Source organism: Lepisma saccharinum, chromosome 11, assembly GCF_977018435.1.
Source record: "Lepisma saccharinum chromosome 11, izLepSacc3.1, whole genome shotgun sequence".
Classification (NCBI taxonomy): domain Eukaryota; kingdom Metazoa; phylum Arthropoda; class Insecta; order Zygentoma; family Lepismatidae; genus Lepisma; species Lepisma saccharinum.
This window is the reverse complement of record NC_139239.1, coordinates 40,466,207-40,481,272: the sequence shown is the minus strand read 5'-3', so window position 1 is coordinate 40,481,272 and position 15,066 is coordinate 40,466,207. Positions and strand designations below refer to the sequence as shown.

The following is a 15,066-nucleotide window of genomic DNA, read 5'->3' as shown; positions in this document are numbered from 1 at the left end:
GCACCTTAAAATCCATTCCCTAATAATAAAAAACTTACCCATACTGAACTTAAATTTTAAAAAAGCAAAATTAATACAATATTGCATATTACACTTCTATGTTCTTCTTAAAGGTTCGCATAACCACTTTTTGTAGACGCAAAATAATCTCACTCTGTTATTTTTAGTGGTTTTTATTTTATTTTATCTGCGACGTTTCGTCCTGGTCTTCCAAAACTATTTGAAGCTACACCAAGATATACATGCAACAACACAACCTCACATGACTAGTCACTCCTACACTTGTAAGGTGCAGATAAAATAAAATAAAAACCACTAAGCTTATTCCTAAATCTGCAAAATGTAGTTTCATCTGGTACATCACATTCAAACCCTGTAAACAGCATAAAGTCTAGTCTAACATTTAGCACTTCTTCAAACAAAAATCAATAATGCTTTCTATTGATCCATTTTTTCTCATAAATTAAGTTTTCTACTGACTTGCCAAATTTTTTGCCAACAAATGCTTCTTCATCCTGCCCAACCCACCACCGGACTTGCCAAGCATATCAAATTCCACAACCATAAAATTGAGAAAGTACATGTCAAATACAAAGCACACACTCTCATAGACACAAAAATCAAAGAAACACACGCCATCATGCACTACAATCATGAACTAAACATAGATAGTGGTCAGGCACACCACGCCTGGCTTGCGTTACTGCAGCTATTAACACCAGTGAACAGCAGACGACATATACACAGACATACAGTCGACAGCAGCACACCTAGTGGCGATTTAGGAAAAAACAACAGAAATGTGCCAAGCAACAACAACAACGAATTCCAACGAGGATGGTGGCAGTGGCTACCGAAATTAATAGAAAATAATGTAAAACAGCTTCGCGGAAAACGTGAGTACCTTAGTTATCTATTACCGCGTCTCTCATTCCCATAGTATGAAAAATAACTGAGTGAGATTATTTTGCATATTACACTTGTCAGTCCAACTAACAACCTTAAAACATGCTAAAATATAAACGAAATGAAGCCTAGAAATAACTATTGAAGGCAGTGCTTGTGCAAGTGAAGTAAAATTATTATGTGACTGAAAAGATGAATAATAAAAAAAGACTAATAAGAAAGATGAAAAATAAAAAAAATACTAATAAAGTCTTCTGAAGTGTTCACAACTTGTATATTAGTGTGTCGTGAGGACTCACCACAAAGGATAGTGAACCATGAACAAAAAAAGGGTGAGAACCACTGGAGTAGATAATAAGTTTGAGTTTTTGTGTTAAGTCCTTTTTATGCATTGAGAGGCTAATTGAAACTGGACCTACAGTTTAAGTGGGATCCAAACCACTATATGTTTTCACTGTGTATTGAACCCAGGACCAGAATAGATAATGACTTGGTGGATTTTCTTCTACTTTTTATACAAAATTAACCAACCAATAAATATGCAAACTAAAAAGGATGTACCGGATTTGACATTTTGCCACATTAGACATTCAATTCCAATGGAGAAATATGTTATAAAATATTCTCAAATTTGATATTTTCCTCCATGTTAATTTTTTTTCACCTTAATCCCTTGAAAAATGCTAAATTGAGGCTGTACTAATTTCAGTAACTTGAGTGAACCATTTTTTAAACCATAATTTTCAAAGAATTTTAGAGCAAGTAGTTGCAATATTTTGCTTGGACTGTATAGACTTAAACACACTTGATAAGGTGACACTGCCTTGTTATGTTTGTTGCTCGTCTCATTACCTCTAGGTTTGATTCCCAGCTGGATATGAATGTTCCTTTCAGTGTGTCTTTTCATGTAATCATCATTTATTTTCATTAGCCAAAAATGGCAGAAAAGTGACACAAAATAAGAATAAAAGTTTTCCATTTGACCTTGGAAATATACATAAGTGTGTGTAAAAAGCACAATGGGGGAGCAAATATTCACAAACCATATTGGTGACCAAAATATCCTTTATCACTTTTCATCGTTATGGATGAGACAAATACAGATAGCTAGAAATAAAATTTAAAATAACTAAAATATAACATGACCAAAGGTTTTTCTGATACTCAAAAGACTAAACTATTGTGTCAAGTATTTTCCACATGTGTCAATATAGAGTCTGTCATCCTCCGTGGCCATGCAGTCTAAGGTGCTGTGCTTTGGACTCCTACTTGGGGACGGCATGGGTTCGAGTCCACCTGCATTCAGTCTCTGGGTTCTCGGCCTGTGTATAGGACCGGTGGCAACCCACCATCCTGAGGAAATTGGGGGGCTACGAGTGAGTAGCGTAATCCGGTCTTGGAAATCTCGTACAACAGTGGGGGGTTCAACGTGCTGACTCCATGTCACCCATTACCAGTTGAAGATCTCCACACCTCTAGGTAGGATTGTGGGAGGGATACTGGCAGTTGGGAGATAGGCCAAGGCCCTTCTAGGGCTGTCAAGCCATGGATTATTATTATTATTATCAATACAGTATCTGGCTGTATTTATTGAATATATGCATGGCTTGGAAATTCTGTGGTCAACTTTGTTCTTACCACTGAAGTTCTCAGGTTCAAATTCCAGTCTGAGCAGGAGTGTTCTTCGAAAGTATTATTACATCTATTCATTATACTCATGATTGCGATTAGCCAGAAGTGGCCAAAAAGCAATGCTAAATAACAAGAAAATATAAAATTATTTATGAAAATTATGAAAACATGCCATATTTGTTCACATACTTCTTCAGCATGTTGCTCATATTTTGATTTTCAAAAAAATATGTTTATTAAAGACAAAGGCACACTGTTGAGAAACATATTGCATTTTGCAGTTTAGAACTATGGGGATATGAGTACTGTCATAGTATTAATGGCATTGTGTTATGTTTAAGTTATATTTTACTCATTATTTTCTTAATTTGCAGGCCTGCAAAGAGAATGCCGATGCAATAGTGTTTGTATTTTCATTTGTGGATGAGGCTAGCTTCAATGATCTTCCTCAGCAAATGGGTAAACTGATCCAGTCTGATGAGAATCCAGCTACCTTGGCTATTGGTACAAGGTTGGTTCTTAAAGTTTTATTACTGTTACATTATAATGTAACATGAGTCAAGTGAAAACCTTAAAAGTCCAATAAAAATTGTAGGGCAGACTGTATACAGTTCAAATGTACATGAGGTATCAATTGTTATTTACAAAACGACCTGAAGATTGCAACACTAATCAAGTGAGCTTCAGAACACCATTTTTGTTATTTTAAATATGGCACCTTCTATACACACTTGCACCAGTGAAAAGGAGTAGTTTCTTGCCCCCTGTCAGCCTAAAACTTACAGAAATTTCTCTGCAAATGAAAATTCAATGTGTCTGTGCATGCTTACCACACCAGCAAGTTTACTAATGCAGGAGAAAGTTCGAGAATGGCCTCAGTTTGCAGGCAGATGGGTGGAAAGGACTTCACAGTGGCTCATAAGTGACTGCACATGGACCCAAAAGACTTACTCTTCTTAAGGTATACAGGCACTAACTCAAAGTTGAAAATATATGTAGATCATCAATAGGTCTGTGCTAAAATGCTGCAAACTAAATCGACTAGACAAGAAACAAAAACAAATTAAGCTTTTCACTTGACTCTCCCTTGTATATTAGGTTTTATGGATGACTTGCAACACCTCTTTTCATAATAAGGGCACTATAATATTATTTTTTTGTGAAATATAATTTTGGTAACAGTGAAAAATTGCGTGATGCAATCATGGCCTTTGGCATTCCGTGCCAGTGCGCAACCACTGAACTATCAAGCAAACCTCTCAGCTGCCCAGAATTTCCACTAAAAAGAAACTGAAATGTAATTTCATTTAGGGGGTTAGCTTGGTAGATCAGTCAGTGGTAGAGCATTTGTATGGAATGCAAAGGATCTGCATTGTGATGTGGTTGAACCACAAGTGCATATGTGTAGTTTTGACTTAGTTATTAGTGGACATAATTACTTAACGGGTAGGTCTGATTCACACAATATAACACTCACAACAGAGTACTTACTGTGTTTATTTATCATGCTCATGATAATATACAATATGTACACTTAAATATTAAACCTTGGCACTGATAAATTTTAATTATGATAATGCAGATTACATATCATGTTGCACACATCGCTCATGTGTCACCACCCTCAGTATTATCACATATAATTTAGATTTGGTCTATTAAAACAAGTCCTCTACAATTATATATGCTACCTTAATATTATATAATATTTTACCAGAGTTAGAGGCCTTTTGTGGGACGTACGAAAAGTAAATGTAATTTTCAATTGTTTATTGATGAAACTCAACAAATAGAACTTTTGGTTATTTTTATAACATTTTAAATTTTAGCAACAGGAAATTTCCAAACAACAAGTCAATTCATCAATTATATGACATATCATATATAAATCTGATTAACATGGATAATTGTACGTAATTATAAATACAACCATACTTTATACAGGCGAAAAACACGAGTACCAGAATCAGATTGTAGTTCTTTTCTTGTTTTAGGGTTGGTTCAGTGCATGAAGTCTTATTGTTAAATTGAAAATATCTATCAATTAGCAATTTGCAAGGCAGAAATTCTAAGTCTAAACGAATGTGGAGGGACATGATTAGTAGATATCGGTTAAATCGGAAATAACCATCTGAGTAATGATGGTATTAAACACAAAATAAACAAATAGTGCTCAAACAAAAAATATAATTAAATAACGCATGTAATATGAATAGATGAATCTTTAAGTTAAACTTATTTATCTTATTAACACTACCAGGACAGAGACAATCACTTCAGAAAACACCGAATCCACCAATTCAAGGTAGAATAGAATGAGGTGAACCGAACGGCTGCCAGAGTAAGAGAGAGAGCCATGGTCACATGGCGTGTGTCATAATACTTCCCCAAAAAAGAAACATCTGATTCAGATTTTTGCAAGCGAGGAATAGAGTTCCACATGTCTTTCCAGATTCCTGTCCTCTCACCAAGCGATGTTCTCAGTGGGAGAAAAAGAAAAAGAAATAGCTGAATGCGAATCACAATTAATCTTAAACACATAATTTTCAATAAGGTTTAATTTTGTGTATGGCTCTTCTCCTTACTCTGTGGATATCTCGGAGAGTTGAAACATGTAGGCTGGATCAGTGGCGGCGATTTGGTCCGAAAATCAGGAAAGGGGGGAGGGGGGGGGCAAGGTGCTAAAACTAGGAGGCAAAGACAGTATATTTTCCTTTGTAGATAAGATTTAGCATAATGTGGGGGCGAAAGTGGTGAAAACTGCGGGGGACAACTGCTCCTTCCCCCTCACCGCCACTGGCTGGTTTGTAACCTATCCCTGACTGGAAGCAAACAAAGGAACTGGTGCTACATGGCCTGCTCTTTTATTTGAATATTGCACTCTGCAATATGCACAAGGCATCTCGGAGCTGCCCCTCACTTTGACACCTGCAGTTTCCATAGCAACTGACTGTGTCACTCTACCCTGTGCTGCTGCTTTAGATGCGAGGACCTTAATTCAGTTGAATTATAATTTCTATTTATGAGTAAATACTTATTTGCTATTCTTCATTTGATAAGTAGTTCAGGGACTTACACCATCCTGTGGGACTGTAGTTAAAGCCCAGTACAGAGAATCCATTGCTGCCATAGTGTACTACCAGGTGTTTTGCCTGAGTTTGCAGCATATTACCTGTGTGATGTCATAAATCCAAGGTAGTCTTATACTCTCCTACTTTAATCTGTGGCCGACCTCCGTGGCAGATTGGGTAGAACAGTGTGCTACGATGCTAGGGGTTATGGGTCTGAATCCCATCCTGGGCTGTGTTCTTTGTGAGTGTTCCTTCATCAATTTCATCTTCTCAGTACTCATGCTCATATTGATGCTTATCTAAAAGTGGCAGAAAGGCAAAGTAAAATAAACTATATCAATAAGTTGCTCGAGTTTTGTCTGTAAATTGTTTGAAAGTGGTAGTATGAAAAATGTGTGCTGATATGTTTGTTCAGCATTACAAAATAAGAAACAAGAACTTTGTTAGACAACTACATCATTTTGCCTTGGTGTTTGACAACTGAAGTTAACCCATTTGAGTCCCCACCTGGACATGGGCATTTCTTTATGATTGTAACTTCATTTAATTTCATTCACTCTTGTCATCGTGGTTAGTCAAAAGTGGCAGAAAAGCTAGCAAAAGAAGGAAAATACAACTATATTGTAATTTTTTTCTACCATATGATATATCCTCAAGGACATCAGTGTTACCACCTGAATAACCACAAGTCTTCATCTTATCAACTCTTAGGGCTCAAATATCATCTGCACTCACTTGTGTCTGACAATCTAGAGAAGCTCCCAATAGTTTATAATTATGGAATGATGAATTTACTGCTTAAATCTGCATGCATTGTGACTTCAACTACCACATACTATGGTATTTCACAGGCTTAACATGTAATAGTAATATTGCTTGCATTGAAAATTTGAAGTTGTGATGGCATTCCACACACAGATGATACCACAATATTACCTTAATTTTTAATGCACACAGAAATTTAAGTGAAAGATGCAAAAATTAAAAATTTACCAGGACTCAAATAGGATGTCTGGTATGCTACACAAATACTCTACCAACTGAGCCACTGAAACATATTTAACTGTGTCTTTTTTTTTTTTTTTTTTTTTTTTTTTTTTTATTATTGTTGCCACAGTATGCCAGAGACCCGGGTTTGAGTCCTAGCCGAGCGTGCTTAGAAAAGTTGGTTTTAATATACTGCTGGACAAAAAAAACCGGACACTTGCATTTTTTGTGATAACGCAATGGGTCGATAAAAGCTCTGGTACAAGGGCTAACTAAATGTTGCAGAAACTGAATTAAGTACGAATGCATAAACAAAGTCCGAGCCTATGAATGGTGCATATGGTACTACATGATCTGCCGAACATTCTGTAATATACCTGCGAGCTGTTATTGCAATTCAGATGTCAAATATTAAAGTGTCCGGTTTTCATTGTCCAGCAGTATATAATCTTATTCAAATATTTTATTAATACCCCTAAATTACGTACCTTTAGCAATCCAAAAAAAAGGTATGTTTACCATTAGGAATAGAACCTACAGTCTTTTGCACTGTGAGCAACTATCCTAACTGCTCTGACATTTGACATGCATCTTATCACTCTTGTACCTGTGATGTTACATATATATATATTTTTTAACTGGAAAAGGGATTTAAAATAATCATGTCATTTAGGTAGTGTACTTAACAGTGGCGTGGCGTGACTTTTTCAAAAGTATTATCAGCCATCGGAATGACAATTATGCCTGCTAGACATTATCACCCTCCCCCCCCCCCAATGAAAAAAAAAACGTTTTCCATCTAGATTTTTGTTCATCTCGTTCTTTGTTTTCAATCATCACAGTAATTTAGCCACAAACACTCCTAGCAAGAACTCATGAGAGAGTTACCACGAAAATCCAATGAATAGTGGTTGAGTCTTGTCAATTCTTTATCTCTATTTCTTTGCAATTGCATTGGAAAAGTAAAGAATAATAACCACTCATTTTTAGGGTCAGTTTGACGTTTGTGTGGTGAACAGAGGACAGAACACCCCTCCTCCAGTGACAGTCGATGTGGAAACTGTTGCCAGCTTAGTATTTTGGAGCAAGGTTTGTCCAAATCACGAATCGCACCAAGGAACTATATTTTCGTCTAATACCTAACTGGTCTCAGTTGTAGTTCACGTCAGCATTGGCTTTGCAGTCTACCTCTAGTTGCTTCACAGAAATCGTATCCCCATTTCAGGCTGGATTTAGCTCTTTTCTGCCAATCCAATGTGACAACATTGGCCTGTGTCCAGCAGGCAATGACAAATACTAAATATTATCCTGAAGTTAGCTCGAATACTGATTTTGCAGCTGTCTCACTGGTAACTGGGCCACTAAACAGACATAGGAATAACCCCTGAGCACACTTGCCCCAAAATCTCCCCCCCCCCCTCCTTTACATTGTCGCCTTCTTCTCGTGTTACCTTTTGAGGGTAGCGGTACGGCTTCCCTCTTCGCTTCTGTCAGCTGCAGAAAAAAAATGTCTTCTGCAACATCTGCTCCATGGCAACACTATTGGTTAATGTATTTAACAATGTCGTCATTTTATTGAAGCAACTTTTTAATTCTTTACATTTTGCTGTTACCTGCAGTAACACTGGTTCCATGCATGCCACACCGCTGGTACTTAATCATATTATGCAGCTTTAATCTCATGATGTTTCCAACAAACATGCTCATGATGACACCAGAATAGAAATTAGTGGGGGAGGGGCAGCATTGATTTACATTTATTTTCTTTTTTGCTGATGGAAAGGGTCGACATTTCCCCCCTTCACATGGTGACACTAAATGTTTCCTTGTAAGAAGTTGGGAAAATGGAGATTGATATTTGTTTAGCTGACAACATTTTATAACGATAAAACGTGATTTTATCGTTATTATTTTTATTCTTAGTATTGAGCTTTGCTTTTTAACTACAATTCGATTGAGATAATCTGATTTCAAATATTATTACAGATTTAATGTTTGAAGGAAAGAATAACCAGTTACCTTTACTTTCTTTTATTACAGAAAAAACTAAGAAATAACTTCACAAAAAAAAATTAAAGGTTCACACTGATTCGCTGGTGGTTCTTGGTTTACATGAGTAAACCCAATACAAGAGTTGACACCAGTACTTTAGATTATCTTGGTAAAAGAAATATAAGAAAAAATCACTCTCACATATATTTATAAAAATAACAAATTTAACCTTTTTACTCACGATTACATGGCCGGCCTTTAGAAAGAATTAGCGCTTTTCAAAATTTAGTGGGATTTTTTCATCAGAAGATCAAGCTTGTGGGGATTAGAACACGAGAGCTCTCGTCACTGGGGACCACTTCACTAAAATCCTCGTTGTTCCATCCTCTTCCTCCGACGATCCTCTGTGTCTTGTCTCTGGAGAAAATCCTTCTCTGCAATCTCGGCTTCACTGAATGAAAATCTGCTAAACTGCTGCAGACAGAGTTCACTCCCGCACAATCTCTTTCCGGAGAGCCTTAATGCCGATTTAACGTTTCTTGTGCCTCTGCAAACAATGGCAGACTAGCATGGTCTTCCGACTGAAGACTCTACTTTACCACTACGCCAGAAGAAAATGTCCCCGGAGGTATGCAAAACTCAACAGACAGAGCACTAACTTGCGCGACCACCTTTCAGTCAAAATCTCCGTGCCAACAACTGCTGTAACTTCTCAGCGCCAACTGTTGTAACTTCTCCGTGCCAACTGTTGCAACACACCTTCGCCCGAAATTCACGAGCGCTTACTTCCCTTTGTGTACCGGACTCAGTCTATTATTTCAAAAAGGGGTGTTTCGATTCCTTTTGCTTCTTTCTTCCCAGAACGTTCTGTAAACAATCTGTTACAATTTCATTGTCTTCAAGATATACCATATGGTAAAGGACATTCACATAACACAATTGAATAGGGTAATTCCAGGAGAGACGGTCCAGTTCATTATTTATGAAACTAACTGATAATGGGAAATTAGTGGCACACTGAGTTGGTTTTGTGTTCATTGAGCAATTATTTTAGCCAAGATATCATCTAAATTGAAATCAGGTGAAAACTTTAATTAGTGTGTTCTTTTTGGCTACATGATAACTGCAAAAATATGATCATAAATGTATAGGGTCTACCAATTTCAACGTCAGATCTTTAAAATTATATAGAATGAAAACCACATGTGATAATGACATATATACTCTATGTGATCAAAAATATCCGGACACTAGTCAAAATGTGTGTTGCGCATAGTAGGCCACTCTGTGGTGCCATCTACAGCCAGGTGAGGCAAGCAAGGGACTGCTACAGGCAGCATAGTGCACGAGACAGCAGAATGGATCAGTCGAACGAACTGAGAGACTTCAAACGTGGTGAAGTGATTGGGTGCCACAGGAGTAACAAGTCAGTGCGCGAGATATCCACGCTCCTAAACATCCCGAAGTCTACTTTCGCCGATGTGATAGTAAAGTGGAAACATAATGGGACGTGTACAACCGCAAAACGTTCTGGTCGAGCGCCCATGTTGACAGACAGAGACCGCCGAGTGTTGAATAGGGTAGTACGAGAGAACCGGCAATCAGCGATCGACACCATCACACACGAATTCCAAACCAGGGCAGGATGTAATCCTAGCAGCATGACTGTGCGACGTGAGGTACGACGAATCGATTACCATGAATGAGCGGCTGCCCATAAGCCCCACATCACCAAACGAAACGCGAAGTGCCGCCTCGCATGGTGTAAGGAGAAGCGCAACTGGTCGTTAGAACAGTGGAAATCCGTGATGTGGAGTGACGAATCGGGTTATACCATGTGGCGATCCGATGGTAGTGTGTGGGTGTGGTGAATGCCTCATGAACGACATTTAGCATCCTGTGTTGTGCGGACAGTAAAATTCGGTGGAGGTGGGGTGACAGTGTGGGCATGTTTTTCCTGGAAGGGGCTTGGTCCCCTCGTTGTTTTGAATGGTACTATCACAGCACATCATTACGTTGACATTTTACAAACGTTCATGCTGCCTACCATCGAAGAACAGTTCGCGGATGATGATTGCATGTTTCAACACGACAATGCACCTGTCCACACTGTATGCCGTGTGGGATGGTGGTTTCAAGAGAACAACGTTCCACTTATGGCCTGGCCTGCGCAAAGCCCCGGTTTGAATCCCATTGAACATCTCTGGGATGTTTTGGAATGCCGACTTCATGCCAGACCATGCTAACCAACATCCACTGCTCTTCTCATCTCGGCACTCCGCGAAGAATGGGCTGCCATTCCCCAAGATACCTTTCGCCACCTGATTGCCAGTATGCCTGCGAGAGTAGAGGCTGTCATCAAGGCCAAGGGTGGGCCCACATGGTATTGATTGCCAGTGCATCCGATGGAGGATGCTTCGAACTTCACACCCTAATTCCAGTGAGTGTCAGGATATTTTTGATCAAATAGAGTATATGTTTTTATTTTGAAGAGCAAACAATGGCATTATGTTTTGAACAATATGTCGTTCAAATGTCCTCCTCTGCTTTGGTGGGTGGAATGGATTCTGAATGTTCAATTTTCCAGCACGACTACACACATATTGAGCGGTATAGCCTCAATGGTTTGTTTGATGTTCCGTTTCAGGTCACGAACTGTGCGTACCTTAGTCTCATAGACCTTAGATTTGACGTAACCCCATAGAAAATAATCCAGGGAGGTTAGGTCACATGATCTTGGTGGCCAGTTCACATCACCCTTTCTGGACAGAACTCGTCCATGGAACTTTTCCTGCAATAATTCCATTGTTTGGTGAGCTGTGTGGCACCGTCCTGTTGGAAAACCACATTGTTGATGTTTTGCCAGTTTTGGCCACAAAAACTTCACCACCATATTCCTGTATCGCTCCCCATTGACAGTCATGTGATTTCCATGTTGGTCCTCAAAAAAATAAGGCCCGATGATGCCATTGGCCCAAAAACCACACCATACAGTCACTTTCTTAGGATGAAGGGGTACGTCCATAATCACTTGCGGATTTTCATCTGCCCAAATCCTACAGTTTTGTTTGTTAACGTAGCCATGAAGAAAAAATGTGCTTCATCGGAAGAGATGATTTTTACGGCCAAAATCTGTCGAACTGAACACGAATTTTAATAATAAATTCGAATAATTTGTATGCGTTGTTGCATTTTGTATCTCTCCATGATAACTTGCCACAGACTACTGCACACAGATGTCACAGTTCCATCTCGTCATTCCAGTCAGTGTTGCCATAACATTAACACTCTTTCAAAGTTCTGACATTCAAATTGGTAAATCCTTTATCTAGTGTGCAAGGAAGGAATCTAAAATTTACGAACTAAAGTAAAATTTACAGAAAATTGTGATTATATGTTGTATTTTGTCACAAAGGTTTATTTTGTATGGAAGAAACAGCTCAAATATACTTCCTGATAATATAGTGTTTAATACTAAGGCATTGTTCTATTCCTACTATGACTTTTCGCAGGTCCATCTCTTCCGTAGAGCATGGTCCATCTGACCTGGCATCATGTGGCATAGATGAACCACTGGTTTTTTTTTTAGTTTTTTTTTTAGTGTTTCACATATAACATTATTTAATGTTTGCATATGCCACCAAAATACTGAGGTTCAATTTTCTCACCAGTATTGTCATAAATAATAATAAAATTATAGCAATTCTCAAAAAGAAGGTTCATCTCTCCGACTTACCCTATGTATTTTTCTCTTTTGTGTAGCTTTTCTGCAACTTTTGACTTAATCACGATGATGAATATGAATGGTCATTAAATGAAACTAATGAATGTTACTCTCTTAGAAAACATGGAATCTTAAGTTTGGAGATTGTGAGTCAATCACACAAAGCATTCAGTCACTGAGACAACACAACACATCTAACATGTGCAGAGAGGAAAGTAACTGTACACGATGTTCAAGAGAACCTAATGTACTTGAAGATCAATGCCATTCGCCATCATCACTTTCTCAGAGTAAATATACAGTACATTAAATGTGAAATTTGACTTAAGGACATTTGAAAATGAAGGATGAGTATGAATCTTAAAATATTCAGGCATGGATTTCCAAAATTCTAATGTTTATTAGTCTTGTAAAGGGCAGGTGCGACACATCAAAATAGTTAATTTTTATTTGTTAATATTATCTATAAACTATACTATACTCTGGCTCTGTGGTTCAATAGTTCTTTGAGGGGCAAACAGTGTTTCTGTGTATGATGCATGGTCAGCACATTGAGACTCATTACTGCTCTTTTCTTGCTTTTTAGAGTGGATTCATATCTAAAACCAATGCAGCATTTGTGCACACTTAGAAACAATAGCTCAATACAACAATCACAATATCTCATGCTTTCATTCTGTTGTTTTTCCAGATACAATGTTATGACTGGGTTGGAGGTCTTGTCCTCAGAGACCACTGAATTTGAGAGGAAATGGAGAGTGCCAGTGTTAAAAATAGACAACTTATACGTATCTGAAAGAAACGAAGTACATCAGATGGCTCCACTTTTAAACATTATATGTGAAAGGCTGTGGATGAAAGACCAAGATTATTTACTGAAACAAGGAATTGTTAAATAATGCAATTCATGCATTCAAGAATGCAAAGACAATGGCATGAATATGCCTGAGTTGAATTTGAATTTTTGGGGACCAAGTTTTTTGTGGCATTTGATGGAGGTTTTGTATTTTTATATTCTGTGATTATCATGTACTTCTTTTGCATTTTTATAACAAGATATATGAACAAAAATTATTTATTTACAAAAGTACAAATTTTCAAATATATTTACATAATTTTATTCATGTATTGTTTTATTTCATATTTAATAATTAATGAAATACTAACATTGACTCATTCCTGTTATGTACGGTCTTAAATGTACCTCACTGCCACCAGTAACAGTGAGGCAACCAATTAAAAATCATGTTAGAAGGAATATGCTGATTGGTATGAGCCAATTGAAACATTGGTGAAAGAGAAATTCAAACTCAGAGTTATTCACACAATGGCACAAATTATTCTATACATCATTGCTAACTTGACATTCTGGAAGCTGATCTGTGGTTCATTCTTAAAATAACATAATGCTCCAAGTTTCTAGTTCCATAAAAGAAATATCTAGTTCCAAATCGACCCTTTTGGCCCAAGGGAAGATACAGATCATAATCACCACCCCATCTCTTTTGGAAAATTGTAAAAGGTGTCCCAATAAAAATGCATGCTTTAATTTTGTAATAAAATGCATAATTTATTGAAAAGGTGGTACGATTTATATTTCAAAATGAAGTACAGACATTGCCATTAGTTATAGGATACAATTTTTGACAAATGTCCCCTATGACTGTTCTCGAAAACTCTTACCTTTTTGACAAAAATGTTCATGTGTTTACACATTCGCAACTCAATTTTGCCAGTGAAGCAATCCTTGCTTTCAGATCTGGAATTGTTTTGGGTTATTGGCATAGACTTAGGATTTCACGTACCCTATCCTCTCTTTTCACCCAGGAAGAAATTGCATGGTAAATTGCAAGATCTTCAGTGGTTAATTGTGGTTGGCTTTCATTAAGATCAGGTGGCCACAAAGTTTCTGCCTCAACAGCTGAGACAATTGAGGCGCTCAGAATACTAAGGGCAGATCCCAACCAACCTCGAATTTTGAGACATAAGTATGACAGTATACTGCTGCCAACTACCTTTCATATGCTGAAGTTTTAAAAGAATTGGGATATGCCAAAACTCTCATATTCCACCTTTAAAATTCGACCGTATGGAAAATGAAAATATTTTCAGTGGAAAAATGACATATCCCAACTGTGTGTGCTTTTGTTTATGTCCACTACAAGTTCGGTGGTGTTGTCGACAACATGACTGAGTGTGTTGTTATGCCAGAATCTCTGCAAAAAGGTCAAAAACTAGTGAAAAACTGAACTGAATGGGTAATAAACAAACTGAAGTTATGCAGAAACAGTGGTAAGTCATATGTAACAAAAACTTAAACTGTGGTTCCAGAAAAAAGATGTCAACCATTACAGAAGTGCTGTAACTTTCCAGATTTAACTTGCGTGTTTCAACGTTTGTCTGATGATGTGAAGGACACATTGTTTTTAAAGTATTATGGCCTTGGTGATTATAATAAGCAGAACACCTATTTGTTTAATTTAATCGAGAAAAATGAACCTCGAGAGGCATACAAAAAGGACAGAATAATCAGAGACGAAAGTAGATGCAAGTTTACCTATAAGTATGCCTATCATGTTATGGTGAAGAATGAAGCTATTGAGAAGAAGAAAAGGAAGATGCAGTGCCCCAACCAATGGTGTGATGTCATTGAAGCAGCAAGAGTAAAAAGCCCTTTCACTATTAATAAAATGAACAGGGAAGACTTTGTTGATATTCAAAATTGTATTACTGTAGTTCAAAGTTTGTCGTCAG

At 37.5% G+C, this 15,066-nt stretch overlaps 1 protein-coding gene across 3 annotated transcripts in view; it reads left to right on the top strand.

The window, feature by feature from the left end:
* The window catches only part of LOC145995214 (ciliogenesis and planar polarity effector 2-like), a 40,723-nt gene extending 27,297 nt beyond the window's left edge, over window positions 1-13,426 (top strand). For all 3 annotated transcript variants that reach the window (XM_083131777.1, XM_083131778.1, XM_083131779.1), the window contains exons 4-5: window positions 2,913-3,049; window positions 13,004-13,426. In XM_083131777.1, coding sequence (XP_082987903.1) covers window positions 2,913-3,049; window positions 13,004-13,211 — 345 coding nt within the window. In that variant the 3' untranslated portion in view covers window positions 13,212-13,426. The remainder of the gene's footprint in view (window positions 1-2,912; window positions 3,050-13,003) is intronic.
* The last annotated feature ends 1,640 nt before the right edge of the window (window positions 13,427-15,066 follow it).